This window comes from Chelonia mydas, chromosome 7, assembly GCF_015237465.2.
Source record: "Chelonia mydas isolate rCheMyd1 chromosome 7, rCheMyd1.pri.v2, whole genome shotgun sequence".
Lineage (NCBI taxonomy): Eukaryota > Metazoa > Chordata > Testudines > Cheloniidae > Chelonia > Chelonia mydas.
In genome coordinates this window covers 29,949,166-29,970,301 of record NC_057853.1, presented here as the reverse complement: position 1 = coordinate 29,970,301, position 21,136 = coordinate 29,949,166, and the positions used below count along the sequence as shown (strand labels likewise).

The following is a 21,136-nucleotide window of genomic DNA, read 5'->3' as shown; positions in this document are numbered from 1 at the left end:
AAAGGTCAGCCAGCTGCAGCAACTTCAGGCAAGCAGGAAGTGTATAGTGGTGACCCGGAGCTAGTAGCCTTGTAAACAGGAAGTGAGGTGTAAAGAACCCGGAATTCGAATGCTTGGAAACAGGAAGTGACATAAACCAGAAGTAGCGTCTAGACAAGCAGGAAGTGGGCTGTAAATTACCCGGAAGTAGTGCGGAATGAACTCCGACTTGTGGGTAATGACCCGGAAGCACAGTGGCGCCAACCCCGGAAGTTTCGCATCGCGCCGGTGCCATTTTGCGTCTCCATGGGCTCCTCGAAGAAGCACCGGGAGCGGGGAGAGACCGGGGGCCCTGGGGGCTCCGAGGAGCAGCAGCAACCACCGCAACAACTTCAGCCGCCCCCCGCCGCCCCCTCTTCCTCCTCCCGGCACCGGGAGCACAAGAAGCACAAGCACCGGAGCGGCGGGTCCGGCGAGCGGCGGGGGAAGCGCAGCCGGAGCCGCGGGGAGCGGAGCAGCCGGCGGAGTGGGGGAGAGGAGGCGGCCTCGGCGGCCCGGGGCAGCCATGGCCGGGCTGGGGACAGGGGCGCCCAGGAGGCTGAGGGGACCAGGCGGATCAAGCGGGAGAAGCGCGACGAGGGATACGAGGCAGGTCAGAGCCTGGGGGGTGGTATGAGGGGAGGGGCCCGGGGGGCTGAGCGGGAGGCTCTAGGACGAGCGGCCCGAGAGCCAGAGAAGAGTTTGAGGGGAGAGGACCGGGGTTCGGGGAAGGGGTCCAAAAGGAGACGGTGGGGGTCAGAGAGGGAGCCACTGGTGGCTAAGAGTGGAAGAGCTGAGGAGGTCAGAGGAAAGGAATGTGGGGGTGCCCTGTGGGGTAGTCTATGGGAGTGGGGTGTGGCTATGAGATATGGGCTATGGTGATATGGAGTCTGTGCGGTCGAGGGGGAGGGATAGATGTGGCTAATGAGGTAAGGGAATGGACAGAGTTTATTAGGTTTGGTGAGCAGTGCTCTGGGGTGGCAGGGGTCTTTGGAGGTTTAGAGGTGGCTGTGGGGGGGTTGGGTTGGCTACGAGGGTTTATGGTGGGGACTGGTTGCTAGCGGAGACGTTATGGGGGTCAGGTGTTGGGAAGGGGCTAGGTGAGGGATCAGAGTGCGTGTTTGTCCTTCTATGTTGTGGCACTGGGTCGTTAACTTTGGAGGTCAGAGGGCGTGAATTTGTTATGGGGTAGAGATGTGGAGTTATAATCTCTGAGGGGTGAGGGGGATATGACATGTCTCATGGGTTCGAGGAGGCAGAAGCTGCAGGTGCTGTCCTGGAGGAGGCGGTGGGGGATGAGGTTTAGGGAAGGCATGACTTGCTGATTTATTGGGTGGTGGGGGGTGTTTGATGGAGAAGGGGCGTGAAAGATCAGAGTAAAGCAAGGAGTAAGCTCATCGCCTGTCCTGGGGAGTGAGCATGCATGTGTTTGTAATTGCTCATAAAGGGGTTATGAAAGGTTTTTGGAGCAGATGAGGTCAGGACAGACCTGTTGTGAAGGGACTTCCTTGGTTGATCATGAGACATCTATGTATAAAGTGCCCTGAAAAGGTGTCTTAATACATAACTGTATACAATAACTGTTGTGGCCTGTGATCTGGATAGACACACTTTCTGGCTACATCTGTCTAGTACCCTGTTTTATGGTACCATATTCTGTCATGACATGATGTTTAGCCATTGACCTCACTGACACTCCACAATAGTGCGAGCTGGAGTCTGTTCTGTTTCATCGATAGAATAACTAGCTTGGCTCCCTCTGTGGGATCTTTATTCCAGCTGATGGGCAAAGCCAAAGGAACCAAGCTAAATTTTCAGGTCCCTGTAAGGGGTGTGTGTGTTCACAGCACTTTTCGCTATAAAAAGCATATCTTAGCTGGGTGGTGGTCTTTGGCATGTGCTAAGCAGGAAGTCAGACCAGTTGATCAGAGTGGACCCTTCTGGCCTTAAAATCTATGAAAACGAGGTCTCTGTTACTTTTGTCTTGTTTACAAACATCTCCCTGACTTATCTCTAAACAGCTGCCAGCTCAAAGGCTAGCTCGGGGGATGCTTCTCTCAGCATTGAAGAGACCAAGTAAGTGAGATGCTATATCTAATGTAATTACGTGCTCTTCCTCCCCACCACTTTCATTGTGTCTGAGCACCAAATGCATTTATTCCATCCTGTGAGGTTGGACGATACTTTTATCCCCGTTTTACGGGTGGGGAAACTGAGACCCAGAAAGGGTAAGTGGCGTTAATTTTGTGTGGGGGAAATGTGGGGTCTGTAATTTATTTCTTTAATTAGTTAGTGCTGAAAATGCAGAGGCCCCCCTGGCTCTTTTGGGGATCTGGAAAGAAATGAATGGGGAGTTGGTCTGAGATTCACAAAGATGACTCTGAATCTGAAATCTTCACAGCCCATCAGACATTGCTTAGGGCATGACCAAGGCTCTGCCATCCTGTCTGTCATGCTGTTTGCTGGAATGTTTACCTTGTTGTGTTTGTGTAATCTTTTTTTATGAGGGAAGGCAGCATGGTCTAGTGGGCAGGGCACTGGACTAGAAACTTGGGAGATCTTGGGTTGCCTTGGCAGGAGTTAAAGCTCCTGCCAGCAGAGCTCTCAAGGTCACTGGATACATAGCTTTCCCACTGTCAAGGTGCAGTCCCTAGGGAAGGCATAGTGGATTTGTATGCCTAATTTCCACTAATGAGAACTCAGCAGCCATGCCTCAGCCTTGGATTTTATCACTTGTGTTCCAGTAGTGCCCAGGGACCACAGTCATGAACCAGGACCACATTGTGCTAGCCAGTGTGCAAACATAGAACAAAGCTTAGGTACTTATCTGCCTCCCCCAATTCCTGTAGCTTCCTAATCATTGATATATCTATCCTCACAACTCCCCTGTGAGGTGGTGAAGTGCTATTATCCCCGTTCTACAGATGGACTGATTTTTCCGATGTCATACAGGACGGGGATGGAATTGAACCCAGGTGTCCTTAGTCCCACACTAATGCCTGAACCACTGGAGAATCTTTTCTCTGTGTTCTAAATGAGTCCTGCTCTTGTAGGATCTGTGTATTTCTGATGGTTATGCCACATAACCCCATCTTTCTTTCTATCTGCAGTAAACTCCGAGCTAAACTTGGGCTGAAGCCTTTGGAAGTCAGTACCATCAAAAAGGGTAAGTTTGGCTTTCACGTTAATTAAAACAAAAACCCAAACGTTGTGTTTGGTCTGAAACCACTTTGTACTTGTTAAGGCTTTAACATCCCTTTGTAGGAATGGCACAAAAATGTGGGGTCTCTGGTATTTTGCCATCTTAGTGTTCCCCCGCTTTGATGTGTTGTGGTTGGGGTCTTTGCTGGAGGGTCCTTGTTCCTGTGCCCCACTCTTCATCTCTCATCAGTTCCCTGCCATTGCAGGGCCTGTGGGTATTGGGGTCGCCCAAGTCTCTCCTGTTCCCTGCATGGGGCACATAAGTGTCTCCTGAGGACTGAAATGTTTTGGTGTAACAAGTCACTGGGTTCAATCTAGGGGTATTTGGCTGAAATTCTCTGACATGTGCCTTACAGGAGGCCAGGCTAGATGACTAATGGTCCCTTCTGACCTTAAACTTTCTGAACCCATTAAATATTTTTCTCTTAGGCTCTTTGTATTGCAGTAGCACCCAAGAAGCCCCAATTACGGACCAAGACTGCATTGTGCTGGGCGCTGTACAAACAACACTGTTCTTGTGTGTACTTATCTGGCCCCTATCTCTGTAGCATTTGAGCCCCTCAGCCTTTAATGTATTTATTCACACAGCTCCCTGGAGAGGTAGACAATACTAATACCCTGTTGTACAGATGAAGAAATGAAAGACGGAGGCCATGTCTGTGCTAGGAGCATTATACCACTATAAGAATATCTGTATACTATGCCGGTGAAGCATGTGACTGAGTAGTACTGGCTTTGCTCAGGTTGAGTAACCCTATTCCCACAAAGCAAAACTCCTCAAAGTGCAGATTTTCTGTATAGCTACACCTACACTAGAGGCGGTTGTCTGCACTGCTCTTGTCAGTCGCACCTAATCTGACCCCTGGCTGACAGAAGTCTGTAGTGTAGACGTGGCCTAAGTGATTTGCCTGGGGTCACACAGGGAGTCTGTGACACAGCAGGGACTCGAACCTGGGTCTGTCCTGCAAGATGAGGGCTGGCTGGAAGTCTCTCCAGATTCCATCTGAATTCTCCTCTTCATCCAGGCAGCAAGATGCTCTGGGTGGGCTGTTCAGAAGTACTCAGTGTTGGCCTGACAACCCCCCATGGAAGCCCATAGGAGCAGGATTAAGGCAGTGCTCAATGGTTCTGAAAATTCTGCCCTGTCAGCTGAGGTCCCTGGGGACTCCATCCCGGCATGCATTTCTGCACTAGGCATGGTGGCAGGGCAAACAGAACTGGAGGGTGTAGGAGGGCTCGGTGGCTATAGCGCCCCTTCCTAGTAGAGAAGAGCAGGTCTTGGCGGTGGTGTTTATCGAGGCTGCTGGACACAGACAGACCCCGTGGTTCTCCTGGTCTCTCCGACGCCTAGGCTGTGCTGTGTGGCATCACCACACAGTGTCTGCCTACGGACTGTCCTGGGCCAAGCATGCTGAAACACGCCGACATCCTGTTGAGCAGTCGGTTAGAGCATGGTGGTCTCCTTCCTCCCCTGGACCCAACGGCTGCCAGTTCCCACTGCTGCTCCTTCCACAGGGAGCAGGGCTCTGGCCCTGGCCAAGGGGAAGAGACGTCAGGTCCATCCCATGATCAGATGTGGTAAGACTCCTCCCATGCCCTCTCCCAGCTGATCAAGGCACTCGGTTGATCCCTGTGCTGTTCTGTTCTCCTGCCAAGCACTAACAGGAGGAATGCAAGTGGCGAGGGGGGCAGTAACATACTTGCCTGACTCCTCCTGCTGCAGCTCCTCTGTCTTGTGTGTTTTCCTCTGCAGAAGTGGGCAGTAAGGAGGACCCTGTGGCAGCTGAGGTGATCAACCCCATTGTGCTGAAGCAGAGGGAGGAGATCCGGGAGAAGCTAGCAGCTGCTAAGGAGAAGCGGCTCCTCAACCAGAAATTAGGGTAAACCCCCACCCTATTTGCTTTGTATGTACTTGGTCCCATTACTGTTGAGTGTGATGCAGTGTCAGCACCCACTGCTCATTGCTCTGACCCCAAGCTTTATACAAATATAGGGATGTAACTGTTAGGCAACAGGGATTGAACCTGGGATGTCTGGCTCTAACAGCCTGAGCTAATGACTACTTTGCTCAAGATGTGTCATTGAGTAAGGCACACATTTTTACTAGTGAGGATAATTAACCCTTGGAACAACTGACCAAGAGCTATGGTGGGTTCTCTGTCACTGGCTGTCTTTTTCTCAGAGATCTGCTCTAGTTCAAGGAGGAGTTACATCAGGACAGTCCTATGGCCTGTGTTATACTGTGGTCAGACTAGATGATTCCATACTAGGGCCCTTCTGGCCGGAAGTAGCCTGCAGAACTCATTATCACGGGATATTAAGGTTGAGAATTTAGCTGGATTCCAAAAGGAATTGGATGTTTCTATGGAGAAGAAGAGTATTCAGTGTAGTTAATATAGTCAGTTCTGGAATGGGGAAACTGAGTCACTGGGTAGCTTCAGTGACTGACTTAAGGTCACACAAGAAGTCTGGTAGAGTTGCGAATGGAACCCGGGTCTCCCAAGTCCTGGGCTAGTGCCCTGACAACTGAACCATCCTTTCCTTCTCTCCCTCTTCCATCCCTCTCTAAAACATGGGTCTGCATTGACCAGAATTTGAACCCAGGTCTCCTATGGGGCAGACACAAGAATTCTACCACTGAACTACCAGTGCTTTTCCTGAGGACAGGGAAGGCATTTGAGCTCCTGGTCATTTCAAGGATCCAGAGGGCTCCAAGGAGGATGAGGCGGTGGTGGGGAGCTCTCCAAGGCAGAACAGCCTTCTTTCCTGCTAGCTTCTTCCTCTGTTTCCCCGCTTTCAGGAAAATCAAGTCTCTGGGAGAGGATGACCCCTGGCTGGATGACACCGCTGCCTGGATCGAGAGGAGCCGGAAGCTGCAGGTTGAGAAGGAGCTGGCTGAGAAGAGGGTTAGTATAGTCCTGGAGTCTCAGGAGCTTCTGGGCTGCATGGGTGCCTCGTTGGGAACACTAGCACTATGTGTGACATGTACCCAGCTGCCCTTGTCTTCAATCCAGTAGTAAAGCATGTTCCATCCCTGTCCCAGCAGTTGGTGCCATCTGCCCTGCTCTCAGCTGTGCCAGCTCTTGGGTTGCCTCTGCAATAAGGAACTAAGGCTGTAATTCGCCACATGTGGCAGAGTGTTGCATGGTGGCTGGTATTCTGGGCCGGCTGATGCGAGAGCGTATGTTTGCTGGCCTGGGACTGCATGCAAGGGGGTGTTGTGTTGGACTGGGGCTGTGCTGATGGCTTGTTGTATGCTTTGGAAGTAATACTCTTCAGCTTAGCCAGCTCTTATTGAGCTATGAGCTTGCTACAGGGGTTGGAAGGTGTAGACAGCCCTTGTGTTGTTTAGGTGTATTATGGTAGTGCCTACAGACCCCAGCCAGGAGGGAGGCATCATGCCAGGCACTGTGTAGGTCCCCAAACAATATCAAGGAACCAGACATAGAGAAAGTGATAGGGTACAAATGGATTAAATGGCAAGGTTGGGCCAGGAGTTCTGGTTCTCTCCCCCATGCATGCCTGTTCTGACTACTAGACCATGGTCAGTGGGTAATAGAAACCAGGAGTCCTAATGCCTTGCACCCCAGCTCTAACAGTTAGACTCTACACCCTCCCAGTGCTGGGAACGTATATGTCCTGGTTCCCAGCCCTTCCCCCAACTTTTGGCCACTAGACCAAGCTTTTGAGGGTCAGGCCTGGTGGGGCTGAGAGCAGGGCCGCGACTTGTGGGGCGGCGGACAGGGCTAAGTGGGCTGACGCTGGGCGTGGGGCTGGGGCCAGGAACAGGACTGAGCTGGGAGCGGAGCCGCAGCTGGGCTGTGGTGGGGGCCAGCAACTGGGCCCGTGGTCAGGTGTGTCTCTGCTCCTGGCCTTGCCCCCAGCCTCGGCCCTGGGAACCGAGCTGTGGCTGAGGCTGGGGGTTGTTCCAGGGCTGGAATCGGAGCTGCTCCAAGGCTGGGGATGGGAGCCGGGGATGCGGCGCTGGGTGGGACTGAAGCAGAGGGGGAAGGCCTGGGTGGTGCTCCCTCCCCGCCCCTGTGGGGGCTGGCCCACGCCCAGCCACTCCCACCAGGATGGTTCTCCACACGCTTCTAGGGGGGTGCGCCCCACACTTTGAGGAGCTCTGCATTAGACCCTATATCTTAATATGTCCTATGTGACTGCAATTAATTTTAAAAGCATCAGAATTGTTTCTGTTTTGTTAAATTCAGGCCAAACTCCTTGAAGAGATGGACCAGGAATTCGGCATCAGCAGTCTTGTGGAAGAGGAGTTTGGGCAGAAGAAGAAGGTGAGATCAACCTGGAGGTCCTGGCAGAGTGCAAATGCCTCAGCAGTGCCTAGGGACCAACAACGACCAGGGCCCGATTGTACTAGACCCTGTACAAACAGAGTTCCTGCCTCAAGAATCTTACATGCTAAAAGGTGGGGACAGATATAGCTGGGGGAAAGGTGTAGTATGCAGAAGCAGAGTGAACAATGCGATGGCCACAAACCGCATGATAGCTGTTCCTGGGAGGGGAAAGGAAATGGGGAGAGGGGGCAGGGTAGGGAGGGTATGAGGGCAAGCTGTGAAGCAAGTCTGAAGTGAAGAGACAGAAGGGAGCAGGGTGGAGCAAACCCCAGTCAGTGCAGGGCAGAGAAGTCCCTTCAGATCAGTACAAAATAGTGTCTTATGTCCCAGCTTCAGCTGATTTTGCTCCTTCCAGTTTCAGTCTCTGGCTGGCTTCTCCCTGCAGTTTCTTCCTCTGTAGCGTATGTGGCTGATGGGTGGGGAGTGCTGCATGGATCCTAGTGCCCCCAGAAAGAGAAGGGGTCTCCTGAACGCCTCTGGAATGTGCTGGCAAGGAGGGCTGGCCATGTTTGCTTATTGAAATGCAGTAGTATTGATGTCTCCATTCTCACAATGGTTTTCCCGGAGACTATCCAGGACTCCATGTGCTATGGCACTGATCCATGCCAGAGTTGCTCCCTTACCTCAATGCGACTCTGTTGATTTCACTGGTGTTGCAGTTACTCTCTAGCGTGAACTGGGCCATGAGTGCTGCAGTGGTGGCTTCCCCATGCAGCCTGGCGTTGCTCTAGGGTAGAAACTGAAGGTCCCCCACTTCCAGGCATCTAATCTGAAACCTGCATCTCTAGCCTCTGTACAAAGCTGAAACCATACAGTGCTTGGCTGCTGGATCTTGTGTCCAGTTCTGGTGTGCACAGATCCAGAAGGACATTGATAAACCAGGGAGGGTGCAGAGAAGAGCCACGAGCATTATTAAAGGATTGGAAACATTGCCTTAGAGTGAGACACACCAGAAGCTCAATCAAGTTAACTTAACAAAAAGAAGGTTATCAGTAGCCATTTGATCCCAGTCTGTAAGGACCTACATAGGAGACAGAAATTTGTCTGCTAGTTTGAAGAGCTCTCCATTATCAAAGATTTGACAAGAGCCAATGGCTGGAGGCTGAAGCTAGACAAATTCAGACTGGAAATAAGCACATTTTTCCCAGTGAGAGGAGGTAACCGTTGGAAGAATTTCCCAAGGGCTGTGGTGCATTCTTCATCTGTTAGGGTTCCCTCCCCACTCTGAACTCTAGGGGGCTTTCATGTGGGTCCCCACATCTGTACCCTAAGCTTATTTCTACCAGCTTAGGTTAAAAACTTCCCCAAGGCACAAATCCTTTTGTCCTTGGATGGTACGCTGCCGCCACCACCAAGTGATTTAGACAAAAAATCAGGGAAAGGGCCACTTGGAATTCCTGTTTCCCCCAAAATATCCCCCCAAGCCCTACACCCCTTCCTGGGAAGGCTTGAGAATACTATACCAACCAAATAGGTAAACCAGATTCTTAAAAAACAGAACTTTATTATAAAGGAAAAAAAACCCTAAAAGACGCACCTCTGTAAAATCAGGATGGAAGGTAACTTTACAGGGCAATCAGATTCAAACACAGAGGATTCCCCTCTAGGTAAAACTTCTAAAGTTACAAAAAACAGGGATAAACCTCTCGCTTAGCACAGGGGAAAATTCACAACTTGAAAACAAAAGGTAATCTAACTTGCCCTAGGAGGAGGAGTTTTCTGACCTGGTGCTTCTCTGCTTCCCAAGAGAACAAAAAACAAAGAGCGCAACACCCCCCATCTCACCCCCCTACACCGATTTGAAAGTATCTTCTTTCCCCATTGGTCTTTTTGGTCAGGTGCCAACCAGGTTATTAGAGCTTCTTAACCCCTTACAGGTAAGGAGGAATTCTAGGCTACCCTTAGCTGTATGGTTATGACACCGTCACTGGCAATTTTTATATCAGGGTTGGATGTTTTTCTAGTATATCTGCTCCGATTCAACCAGGAATTAATTCAGGGCTGTTATATGGCCTGTGTTGTATGGGAGGTCAGACAAGATGATCACAGTGACCTCTTCTGGCTCTATAATCTCTCTAATGACTCTACTGCCCACTGGGGGACGGGTGGCTGTGCCTGAGTTCTGGCTTGGCATTCGTGCCTTCTCCTCCCAAGTTGACTTCCTTCAGCCTGATGCCCTCCTGTTGGATTTTCCTCTATCTCCAGGATCACTACAGCTCCCGGGATCTGCAGGGCCTGACGGTGGAACACACCATTGATTCGTTCGAGGAAGGAAAGACCGTTATTCTGACCCTCAAAGACAAAGGTAACCAAAGGGACTTCCCTTGCACCCCTCAGCATGGGAGTGCGGTAATGATTATTCTGGTGGAGAGCAGGGCTGCCTGTATTGAGACAACATGGCTACCACTAGGGCTTTCCCCACTCCCTGCTCCCCTGCTATAAGATCTGAATTTATTTTCTGGCCTGTCTGTATAAATCCCTGGGTGGGGGGGGAAAGCTGTTATTGGAATTGCTCACAGGTTCTACACACAGATTATGTACTGGTAGAACTGTGTGTGTATGTGTGATATATCAACCAATACAGTTACACTGGGTGCTGCACAGATCCTGCCCTCAAGTAGTCCCTGCCTCAGAGAGCTCACAGTCTAAACAGGCAAAGGATGGGAGGGGGAACTGAGGCACAGAGAGGCCCTTGCCCAAAGTCACCTGGAGGAGAATAGAACCCAAATCTCCAACTCACAATCCAGTACCCTCCCCACTAGGCTGCACTGCCTCTATTCACTGAATGGAGATAATGGTGGATATTCTGGAGTCTGGGCAGCACGGGGTAGGTTTTGTACAGGTTTCAGAAGGCAGAACTCCATCAAACTCAGTATTACACCCACTGTGCAAGAAGCCCTTTGACTGGAGAATGCATTTATTAGCATACTGCCTGCCCCCAGTATAGCAGGCGCTGAGCCACTAATGATTCGCTGCAGTTTCCCATAATCATACCGGAAGTGGGAGGGAGGGTGGCCTAGGGGATAGAGCAGGATGATCGAAAAAAGTCAGGGGTTATTTAGACAGGCAGCTCTCTGGGGCTGGGACTGTCTTTTTGTTCTGTTTGTACAGTACCTAGCACAAGGGGTCCTGGTCAGTGACTAGAGCTCCTGGGCACTACCATGAGTGCTGCCACTGACTGAACTCTGGCAAGTCACTTAGATATGATGGGGCTCTGTTTCCCTCTTTGGAGCCTCTCTGGGGCGTGGTGGGGGATTAAATGCCAGAGGTAAAGCACCTTGCAAAGCTAGAGGAGAGGGAAGTGGTGATGTTGTTACAGACTCTTGTTCCTGCTGGCCAACTGAAGCCCTTGAACGCAGCGGGCAATGAATAGATTGACAGTCCGTGGTCGTTAGCTACAGTGCTGGGAGCACTGTGGCTCGGGCCGAGCCAGGGCTGTATGGTAACCCAGTGGTGATGGTATCTTGTCTCCCAGGTGTCCTTCAGGAGGAGGATGATGTCCTGGTGAACGTCAATATAGTGGACAAGGAGAAAGCTAAGAAGAACGTGGAACTGCGGAAGAAGAAGCCGGAGTACAGGCCCTATGAGGAGGAGGAGAGTGTGGATGACATGGCGATTGTAAGAGCAGCACAGGGTACAAGGGCAGGCCTCACTGGTTCTCAGGCCTCCTCCTGTAGTTTAAAATGGGCCCAGGTTCCTCGGTGGGGGGGGTGTGTGTGCGCGCCCCCATGTGCTTGGAGTCACTGGGCTAAAGGTAGCCATGAAATGTGGTCAAAGGTGACCTAGATCCCCAAAGCAACCTCCTTTAATCAAGCAACTAGCAAACCCCCCGTGATTGGTGGCTGTGACTTAACACTGTTCTCTACCTCCTTCAATCCAGGCCCAGGGGCATCAGTGTTCTTGGGTTATAGCAGTACGGTGGCTTTAAAGGGCCATGCCGTTAGCGTGCAGAGCATTTCCTGGCCTGCCTGGGAAGACTCCTTCATGTAGGTTAGTCCGAGCACTGACCTACTCAGTGGGTGTATTCCTGGCAGGCAACAGAGGCCAGGACTATGGACTAGCTTTGTCCATAGGGATTGCAGTTCAAACCCTGATCCTGAGAGGTGTGGAGCATCTGCCTGGAGTGGGGAAGGGCATTATAGTCGGTGCTGTGACTCGTTTCTCTGCCCAACAGTGCTGTGTGGGGGCTCCCACTGCAGGCTCTGTGACCTGCCTCATAGCTGAAATCTGGGGGCGGGGGGCCCTGGTGGTGGCAGGCAATGCTCCAGTTGTGGAATAATCTAAATAGTGCTCTCTTAATGGCTTCAAATCCAGACTGATGCCTTACTGGGAGAGGCTTTCGCCAAACGCCAGATATTGGGTTAAATCCAGGGGGAAATGGATGAAATTGTCTGGCCTGTGATAGACAGGAGGTCAGAGTAGATGCTCTAATGGTCCCTTCAGGCCTTAAACTCTATAGATCTATGAAAAGTGGAGAGGTGCCATGGTTTGTTTAAGCAGGGGGTGCGTTGCTTGTGGGATTGGAGGTGGTATAGCTAACCAGCCAAGGAAGGCAGAGAACATGAACTGGAGCGTGGGAGGGAGTTAAAGGAAACAGCCAATCAGCAGAGGGCAGGGCATATCTAGTGAAAGCCCGAGAACGAGCAGTGGTGGGGAAGACCTGGGCAGCTCAGGAGCCGCAAACCTGTTGTTCTGATTCCCCTCTTGCATCCCTGCTGGAATGCCTTATGCTGCCTGACCCTGGAGGGTCTCTGTGCTGGAGGCTCACGTGCTGTCTCTCCCCCAGTACAAACACAAGAACGTCCTGTCCAAGTATGATGAGGAGATTGAAGGGGAGAAGAAGAAATCCTTCAAGCTGGACTCGGGCGGCATGGCAGATGGCTCATGGGAGCGGGAGCTGCAGCAGGTTCGCGATAGTCTGCGCAGCCAGGCCCAGAGCCTAGACATGCCTGGTCTGCACCTGGCTTCAGAGTACTTCACCCCAGAGGAGATGGTAAGAAGGCCTCCTGCACTAGCACCTGCTCCTCATTTATTCCGGGATCCAGCTCCCTATTGCAGTAATGGGATGCGGGGCAAGCCAGGCTCTGACTTGGTTCACAGAATCCTCTCTCTAATTGCCAGGCTGATGGGCTTTGCCAGGCGCTCAGGGTCCAGCTGATGGCCAGATTTGGGATCGGGAAGGAATTAGACCAAGGTCAGATTGGCAGGGACCTTAGGGGTTTTCACCTCCCTCTGCAGCATGGGGCAGAGGTCATCTGCTGGGCATGTCTTACCTCATCTATTCCCTGCTGCTGCAGGGGCCTGTACAAAGCCCAGACTAGATGATCTTTAAACTCTGTGAAGCTGTGGCTAATGCTATTATGTCTGTTACAATACTGCTTGGAGGGGGATTGTCTTGGGTGCTGCAAAGCACCCCCTGACTGAGATCAGGACCCCACTGTGCACCAGGCAACGCACAGAGCCCCCCAAACTGAGATAGGACCCATCCCATGCACAGAGAGACAGTCCCTGCCCCAGAGAGCTCAGTCTGATTAGACAAAAGATTGGGCTGAGGCATAGAGGAGATGGGAAGGTTAGTGGCAGATGCCCAAGGTTAGTGGCAGAGCTGGGAATAGAGTCCAGGAGTCCTGGCTCCCAATCCCATGATAGTGCTGCCTCTCATACACAGAGAATGTTTGCAAAGGGGGGTTGGATTCTTACCTTGTCTTACAAGACCAGACTACCTGTGGACTGGTGGGGACTGGAGTGGAGCGCTGGGCTCTAGCCACCCCCTGGCCTGGTGGGTTAAAGACAGTGCCTTGTCCCAGTTGCTCGTGTGTGTGTATTAGGGAGTGGCACCGTGGGGCATGTGCCTACACTTGTGGTTCTAGGTACACATGCTGGGGGTGTGGAGCCCCAGGTGCTCCTGGGTAGATGTGTGAGGGGGTGGTTGGCAAGGTGCCGGGCCCTGGGTGCTCATGGGGATTGCAGACAAGGTGCTACACACCAGGCCAGGACCCTGCTGTGTGGATGAGGGATAGAGGCTGTGCCTCACTGACCCGTTTGGTCTCTCCCATGCAGAACATCACCTTCAAGAAGACCAAACGACGGGTGAAGAAGCTGCGGAAGAAGGAGAAGCCAGTGAAAGCTGATGATTTGCTGCCCCTGGGCAATGAGACAAAGCAGAGCGACTTTGGCTCCCGGTAACCCGGAGGGCAGGGGAGTCTAGTCCTGTGGGTGGAGAGACCAAGAGGGCTGTGGGGGATTGGTTCATGTGCTAACCAAGTTCTCTCTCCCCACAGGTTAAGGGGCCGAGGGAGGAGGGCTCACAGGAAGAAGGAGGAGGAGGAGGAAGGGGACATGGAAGAGAATGTGAACCAGCCTGCAGACCTGCCATCCCAGTCGGATGACACCCGGGTAGAGAACATGGAAATCAGCAGCGATGGTGAGGGGCTGGGACCCAGGACTCCAGGGTTCTTTCCCCTGCTCTAGGAGGAGAGTGGGGTCTAGTGGGTTAGAGGAGTTTTTCTCAACTGGTCTGTGGACTGATGCCAGTCCCTGAGATCTCCCTGACAGTTTAGGAAGGTAGCAAAGCCAGTCTCTGGTATCAAAGTTGAGAAGCACTGGGTTAGTGTGTCAGGGGCCCTGGGAGCCTGGTTCTTACCCAGCAGCCTCCAGTGTCTGGCCTGATGCTCCCTGCAGGACCCCGCCCTGCTGAAGCAAAGGCCCCTTGGGATTCTCATTGCTGTTGCTGACTCCATGCCCCCATGTTTCTTTCCCTGCAGAGGAGGCTGAGAAAGTGCCCAAATCCCCAGTTGCCCTGGAGGAGGACGAGGCGGAGCAGGAGCTGCAGAAGCAGCTGGAGAAGGGCCGTAAGCTCCGGCAGATGCAGCAACTGAAGGAGAGTGGGGAGAAGGTGAGGAGGCCTGATCCACAGGTGGAATCAGTGTGGGGGGCTTTGATGATGGTCTGGGAGGCCGTTTGAGTGCTACTGTCATAACCATATGGAATAGAATGGAATCAGAGAGAGAGAGCCCAGGAATCCTGGCTCCTAATGTGGGCCCCCCGACTGGAGACTACTCCCCTCCCAGAGCTGTGATGGGAACCTAGGAATCATTAACCCTGTGACAGGTTTCAATTGGTCCTCCGAGCCCCTAGGAGGCTATGGAGGGCTATGGTCCCCCTGGCGGGCCCTAGTCACACCTTTTGGGCACTGGGGAATTAGCGGGAAAGGAGCGCCGGCCTGAGTCTGCGGTGCGCCCCTCAGGCAGGTTGGTCGGGGTAGGGGAACGCAGGCCCACCCAGCTCCACTGCGTTCTAGCCCAGGGCCCTGACAGTGGCAGGGGCCGAAGGTCCCGCCACTCAGTCAGCAGGGGGCCATCTGCGCCCGCTGACCAAACACACCCACCCCACGGTGCAGTTCTGCCCCTGGGCTACTTCCTCCCCGGTCTCTCCGGTCCCTCCAGCTCGTCCGGGTATTCCGCTGCTGGCAGCTCCAGCTCCCCCTCTGTGTCGGACTCAGCTGGCCCGGGCTACAGCCAGGCCCCTCCAGGTCCTCTGAGTACTCAGCAGCTGGCAGTCCTGGTCGCCATGGGCCTTCCTCCCGTTCAGGTTCCTCCTGGCCCAGGGCCTCCCCTGGGTCGGCAGCAGGATCGCGAGGGAGCAGCCAGCAGCCTGTGTCTCCGTCCCTCCCTGGTGCTCTCCTCACTGGGCAAAGGGCCCTGCCCTTTGTACTTCCTGTCCCACCCCTCCCCTTCCCGGGATTGGCATAAGCTTGGTCTGGCCTCGCCCACTCAGGCTGAGAGGGTGGCTCTTTACCCTCTGGTTCGGAGGGAAGCCACCCTGGCTCCCTACAAACCCCTAGACCCCACTTCCCTCCTAGAGCCAGGGAGAGGATTCTGGGGTGACCCTGTTCTATGGATGGATGCATTTGGCCTCCATGCTCCTTGACTGAACCCGCCATCCCAGAACGGAGCATGTGGTGCCCAGTCACTCCCTTCCCCTGAACACAGGTCCAGCTGCCCTGCTGGGGCTGCCCTGACTCTGGGGGCTCCTAGTGATCCTTGGTTCAGTGCGCGAGCCCCCAGCCTCATTAGCACCCAGCTGGCTGTCTAACCCAGCCTTCTTGCTCCTGAAGCAGGTCACTGAGATCGTCAAGAAACTGGAGACGCGCCGTAGCCGGGAGGACGACGAGGAGCTAGAGAAGAAAGGAGCGATAGTCTTCAATGCCACCTCGGAGTTCTGCCGCACACTGGGCGAGATCCCCACTTACGGGCTGGCCGGCAACCGCGAGGACCAGGAGGAGCTCATGGTGCGGCTTCCTGGGGATTCCTCCCCTTGCCCCAGAGTGGGCTGGGATGAAAGGAACCTGCCCCAGACAGAGGGGCATCAGCAGAACTAGCGGGAGCAGAGGGCTGTGGGTCAAAATTATGGGACACCGCCAGAGTGGGGCAGGGGAGAAGAGCCCAGGACGGTGATAGTAGCCAGCTGTGAGTTGAGACTGATCGACACCAGCACAATTGCATGGGTTCGGGGAGAGCCCAGGGCGGGGATAGTAATGGGTTGGGGGCTGATTCAGATATGTTGCCATGGTGCCTTATGGGGGTTGTGATCCAGGTACATCATGCTCCCATTTTCCTTTATGGGCTGGGCTTTCTGGACGGACTGAAGTTCCCATTCTACACCAGGGTCTTTCCTCTGGTGCAGAACAGCACTACATCGTGGGAGTTTTTGGCCATGGAGCATCCTGGCATATGGAGTCTGACCTATAAAGGAAAATGGGCATGTGAAACAACCAAACTACCGCTCCCAGGAGGCACCGCGGTGGCAGACGTGCTTCTGTTTTGGGGCTCTTTGGCCAGCCCTAGCTGGGAGCATGGAGCTGCATTGCATGTTGTGGCACATGTTCTGCAGTGATCCCAGCCCCACTAAGCACCCAGCTGGGGACCCCCATGCTGATGCCCCGGGTGGCCTCTCTTCTGCTTTCAGGACTTTGAAAGGGATGATGAGAGGTCAGGAAACGGAGGCTCAGACTCTGATGGTGAAGAGAACATCGGCTGGAGCACGGTCAACCTAGATGAGGAGAAACAGCAGCAGGATGTGAGTACAATTTGGGGAAGGGGTGTGTGGGCGGTGACAGGTGTCACTGCATTCATAGCTTCCCTGACACGCGCCCTCCCCCCTCCCTCCAGTGAACACAGTGAACCCTGCGGGGCTGTCAGTCAGGATTGAGGGGCACAGGCAGAGCTGTGGGAGGGGAGCCCGGGGCTGGCATAGCAGGGGACTCTTAAACAGATGAGTCCAAAGCCCTGAACCCTGTCTTTCCCCCTTTGCAGTTCTCAGCATCCTCCACCACCATCCTGGATGAGGAGCCCATAGTGAACCGGGGCCTAGCTGCTGCCCTCTTGCTTTGCCAGAACAAAGGTAAGTGGGGAGCTCAGGATGAGCCCCCTGTCCCAGAATCCTCTGGGGTTCCCATGCTTGCCTGCTGTGCTCCATACAGATGACTGCTCCCTGTTCACAGCAGGGCCCAACTCCTCTCTGAAAACCCTCCCTGGTACTTAGTGACGGGAGTGAACTTTGTTTAAATTGTAGTAAGGCAAGATCTACAGAGATCGCAGTCCCTGTCATGCTGGGCGCTGCACAGTCAGTGAGGCGGTCCCCGACCTGGAGAGCTCAGCCTAAACAAAGGGTGGGAGGGTGTCACGGAGTCCCCGGGCGATGCTCTGGAACTGCTCCCTACGAAACCAGTCAGGACTCTGTGAAACCAGTGTCCTTTCTGTGAGCAGACTGTCTTCAGGACACACAGCTCACACAACTTCCACCTTCCTGGGTCTGACCTTGGAGCATTCAGCATCCTCTGCACCTCTGCACGCTTCCCACCGCGAGTCCACCCAGGCGGGGTCCTGGGGAAGCCAGAGGGTCCTGCACCCTAACTTCGCAGTCAGACGTGACTCTTAGCCAGCCAGTAAAACAGAAGGTTTATGAGACGACAGGAACATGGTCTAAAACAGAGCTTGTAGGTGCAGAGAACAGGACCCCTCAGCTGGGTCCATTCTGGGGGGCAGTGAGCCAGACAACGAGGTCTGGCACTTCACTCCATATCCCCAGCCAGCCCCAAACTGAAACTATCTCCAGCCCCCCCCTCCTCTGGGCTTTGTCCCTTTCCCGGGCCAGGAGGTCACCTGATTCCTTTGTTCTCCAACCCTTTAGCTCTCACCTTGCAGGGGGGAAGGGCCCAGGCCATCAGTTGCCAGGAAACAGGGTGTTGGCCATTCTCTGTGTCCAGACCCCTGCACATACCTGCCCTCTAGGGCTCTGCCATGATCATACACCCCTATCCCACCACCTAGATACTTAAGAACTGCACAGGGGAAACTGAGGCACACCCACACTATTCAGAGGAAACATTAAGAACAGTCCCATTTCGTCACCGAGGGGGACAGAGCCCCTGAGAGGGGAACTGATGTGCCCAAGGTGTGTCAGAGCTAGGAATAGAGCCTAGGAGTCCTGAGTCCCAGTCTACTGCCCTGCCCACTAGGCCATGCTGCCCCTGAAAGCCCTTTCTCCCTGTGTGATCCAGCAGCTCTGAGATCTCTGGGGCTGGTGTTTATGGTGAGGTGGAAGCTTCCCAGAGCACTCACTGCCCCTGGGCAGGGCCTGATCCATGCCTCTTCTGCTCACTGCAGGCCTGCTGGAGACAACAGTGCAGAAGGTGGCCAGGGTGAAGGCGCCCAACAAGTCGCTACCCTCAGCCGTGTACTGCATTGAGGATAAGATGTAAGTGGCCTTGTGGGGCAGGCGAAGCCCCGGGGTAGATCATCAGTAGCTGAAATCGGATCTGCCACCTCTGGGTCTCGGCACCTGGTCCTCTTGCCTGAGTTAAAGCCCCACAGTGCTAGCCATGGCTGTAGCACTTGCCACCACAAGAGGGGCATGGAGTGGGTGCCATAAGATCTGTTGCCAGAATAGGTGTTGACAGTGTCCTGCCCCATGGCTGGTTCCCCTAACCCCAGAAGGATGCCCATGGTCACACAGTGGAGACTGGCAGCAAGGAGGCATGCTGGTGGTTTGGGTGATGTGGACACTGGTCATGCACTCCCAGTAACACCCATAACCTTTATTGTAGACCTGGGCCCAGGTCTCATGCCACTGAAAGGCCCGAGTGGCCAGAGGGCTAAAAGCCCTGGTTTCGCATCTCATTCAAGACAGAAACTCCCTAGTGCTATGCTGGGGCAAGCACTGACTGCAAGGGGAGAGCGCCCTCTAGCACCACATTGGGATCAGCAGTGACTGCATGGAGAGCAGTCACCCGCCCCCGCCCCGCCACTGAACTAACCTTCTGGGTTGGGCTCCCGCAGGGCCATTGATGACAAGTACAGCCGGCGGGAGGAGTACCGGGGCTTCACCCAGGACTTCAAGGAAAAGGATGGCTACAAGCCTGACGTCAAGATTGAATATGTGGATGAGACGGGTCGCAAGCTCACCCCAAAGGAGGTAGTGGGAAGGGACATGGGGGCGCCCGGGGTAGGGGGTGGGCAGTGCTGATGCAGCCATGTCTTTTCCTTCCACTTCCCCTGTGGGAAGCGGCTGTGATGGTGAAAAGAGGTTTTTTCTCAGGGGGGGGTGGGAGAGGGTTGGCTGGGAGCTGTGATAGTGAAGGGGGAGTTCTGTGGCGGGGATCCCTTGCTCTCCCTACTGCCACAGACAGATGGGGAAGGGCGTTGGGGGTTTCCCAGCCCTGGTGCTGTGTGGAGCGGGTGGCAGGAGGCTCCTAGGTGGGGCTGTGTGACAATCAGTGCTGACCCCCACTGTGTGCACTTTGTCCCCAGGCGTTCCGGCAGCTCTCTCACCGCTTCCATGGGAAGGGCTCCGGGAAGATGAAGACAGAGAGGAGGATGAAGAAGCTGGACGAGGAGGCGGTGAGTGGGTGACAGGGCTGGAGTTCCCCATGGGCAGAGCCTGTAGGATGCTGAAAGAGGGGTGGGGGCAGGTCCAGCTTCATCCTGTTGGGCAAGCAGTCAGGCATGGATGGGAAACCTGAGGAGAGCCCAGGGGGACACAGGAGCAGCATAGGGTGGGTGCTCTCCCATTGTGGTTGGTGTTGGCTCCTGTGCCTGTGTGGCACTAAGGGGTGCTGTGCTGATTATTTGCAGTCATCAGTGGTTGTGCTCTGGCCTCAGAGTCTGGCTGTTAAGCCTGGGGTCCTGGCCAAACCACTCTTCAGGTTAACCATCTCCTCTACTCCCCCCTGCTGTTTAAACTGGAATAGGGGAGTTCTTCCTTTGCTGTGTGATGGACTGATAACAGACCCTACACCTCCGTGGTGGCTGTGTCTCAGCACTGGGTGTGGATCCCTGGGTGCAGGTGGGCTGGGCTGTTAGCCTGGGGTCACAGTTGAGTTGGTGAAAGTCTGCAAGGGGCTGTATTGACTCAGGCTCTCCCCCTCTCAGCTGCTGAAGAAGATGAGCTCCAGCGACACACCCCTGGGCACGGTAGCACTGCTGCAGGAGAAGCAGAAGGCCCAGAAGACCCCCTACATTGTGCTGAGCGGCAGTGGCAAGAGCATGAACGCGTAAGTACCCTGTCCTCTCAGCCATCATAGGGTTGGTCTGTCTGACCTCCCTAGTGCTGGGAAGCCAGGGCCTGGGGCAGGTGGTCTGGAGGGGAGCATAGGACATGGTTCTCCCAAGTCTAGTGGGGCTAATATAGGAGTGCGTGGCCTCTTTTGTAGCTGTAATCCCTGTTAGTGATGACCTCTTCCCCCTGGCCTGAGTGGTCCTGGTCCTTCACTCATGTCCCCTCTCTCATTGCTTCAACAGAAACACCATCACCAAGTGAGCTGCCAGCACTCATCCTGGAAGCAGATGCTGCCTGCCTGTCACTTCCTATCTGATCTGACCATGTGCATCCTGGGTTCTGATGGTGGAGAGTCTCTACTCTCCTGGGGGCAATGGTCCAGTCCTGCTCCACCCTCACCATATACCTACAAGTTGTGAAGTCAAAGGGGGAGGACTTCCTGTGGTAGTGCTTCCCTCTAGTGGCTTCCACCTCTCAGCATCTGCTGGGGTGGTGTCACTCTGCCCCATGCCACAGAGGGACTCCTGCCTGTGCTTAAGTAAGATGCTGGGGTGCAGTTTGTTAAACTCTCCCTTCAACTCTTGATGTCTTGGATGCAAGACAGGCTGACCTGCCCTCGCCCCCACAGGCAGGGGCAGGGCTGTGTATATAGTTAAGAAACTGTGACTCTTGACACCAAAACCTTGTTTTTGTATTGATGTCAAACCAAATCACTCATTAAAAGCACCAATTCCTGTCTGGGAGCTGGGGCCTGTTCTAGGGTGTGGGTCTGTAAGCCTGGGGGACTGGACCTGGCTCTTGCTGTGTTTGTACAGCACCTAGCACCACAGAGCCCTGCCCCATGACTGAAGCTCCCAAGTACTACCCAGATCAACTTCCTAGTCCCAGGGAGGCCTGACCTGTCTCTGCAGAGCATCTGGTTCTATTGGACAGGGTGACTGTGCTGTACTGCTCACCAGCACTGCAGTGGGGGGGAGGAGTGTCTTGGCTGTGGCCTATCCATG

The 21,136-nt window shown here is 54.0% G+C and overlaps 1 protein-coding gene across 2 annotated transcripts; it reads left to right on the top strand.

The window, feature by feature from the left end:
- Positions 1-236: 236 nt before the first annotated feature.
- On the top strand, positions 237-20,875 carry SART1 (spliceosome associated factor 1, recruiter of U4/U6.U5 tri-snRNP). Of its 2 annotated transcripts, none has more exons than XM_037903772.2 (20): positions 237-631; positions 2,040-2,094; positions 3,129-3,184; positions 4,973-5,099; positions 6,020-6,125; positions 7,434-7,511; positions 9,780-9,879; positions 11,050-11,192; positions 12,361-12,567; positions 13,635-13,756; positions 13,856-13,998; positions 14,339-14,469; positions 15,694-15,864; positions 16,542-16,652; positions 16,889-16,976; positions 18,242-18,332; positions 18,914-19,049; positions 19,385-19,474; positions 20,006-20,127; positions 20,375-20,875. In XM_037903772.2, exons 1-20 carry the CDS (start codon positions 286-288, stop codon positions 20,391-20,393), a joined length of 2,442 nt encoding a protein of 813 aa, XP_037759700.1. In that variant the 5' UTR covers positions 237-285; the 3' UTR covers positions 20,394-20,875. The 2 variants fall into 2 exon arrangements, with proteins under 2 accessions (XP_037759700.1, XP_037759699.1); XM_037903771.2 differs by having other exon boundaries at positions 238-631; positions 15,691-15,864.
- The last annotated feature ends 261 nt before the right edge of the window (positions 20,876-21,136 follow it).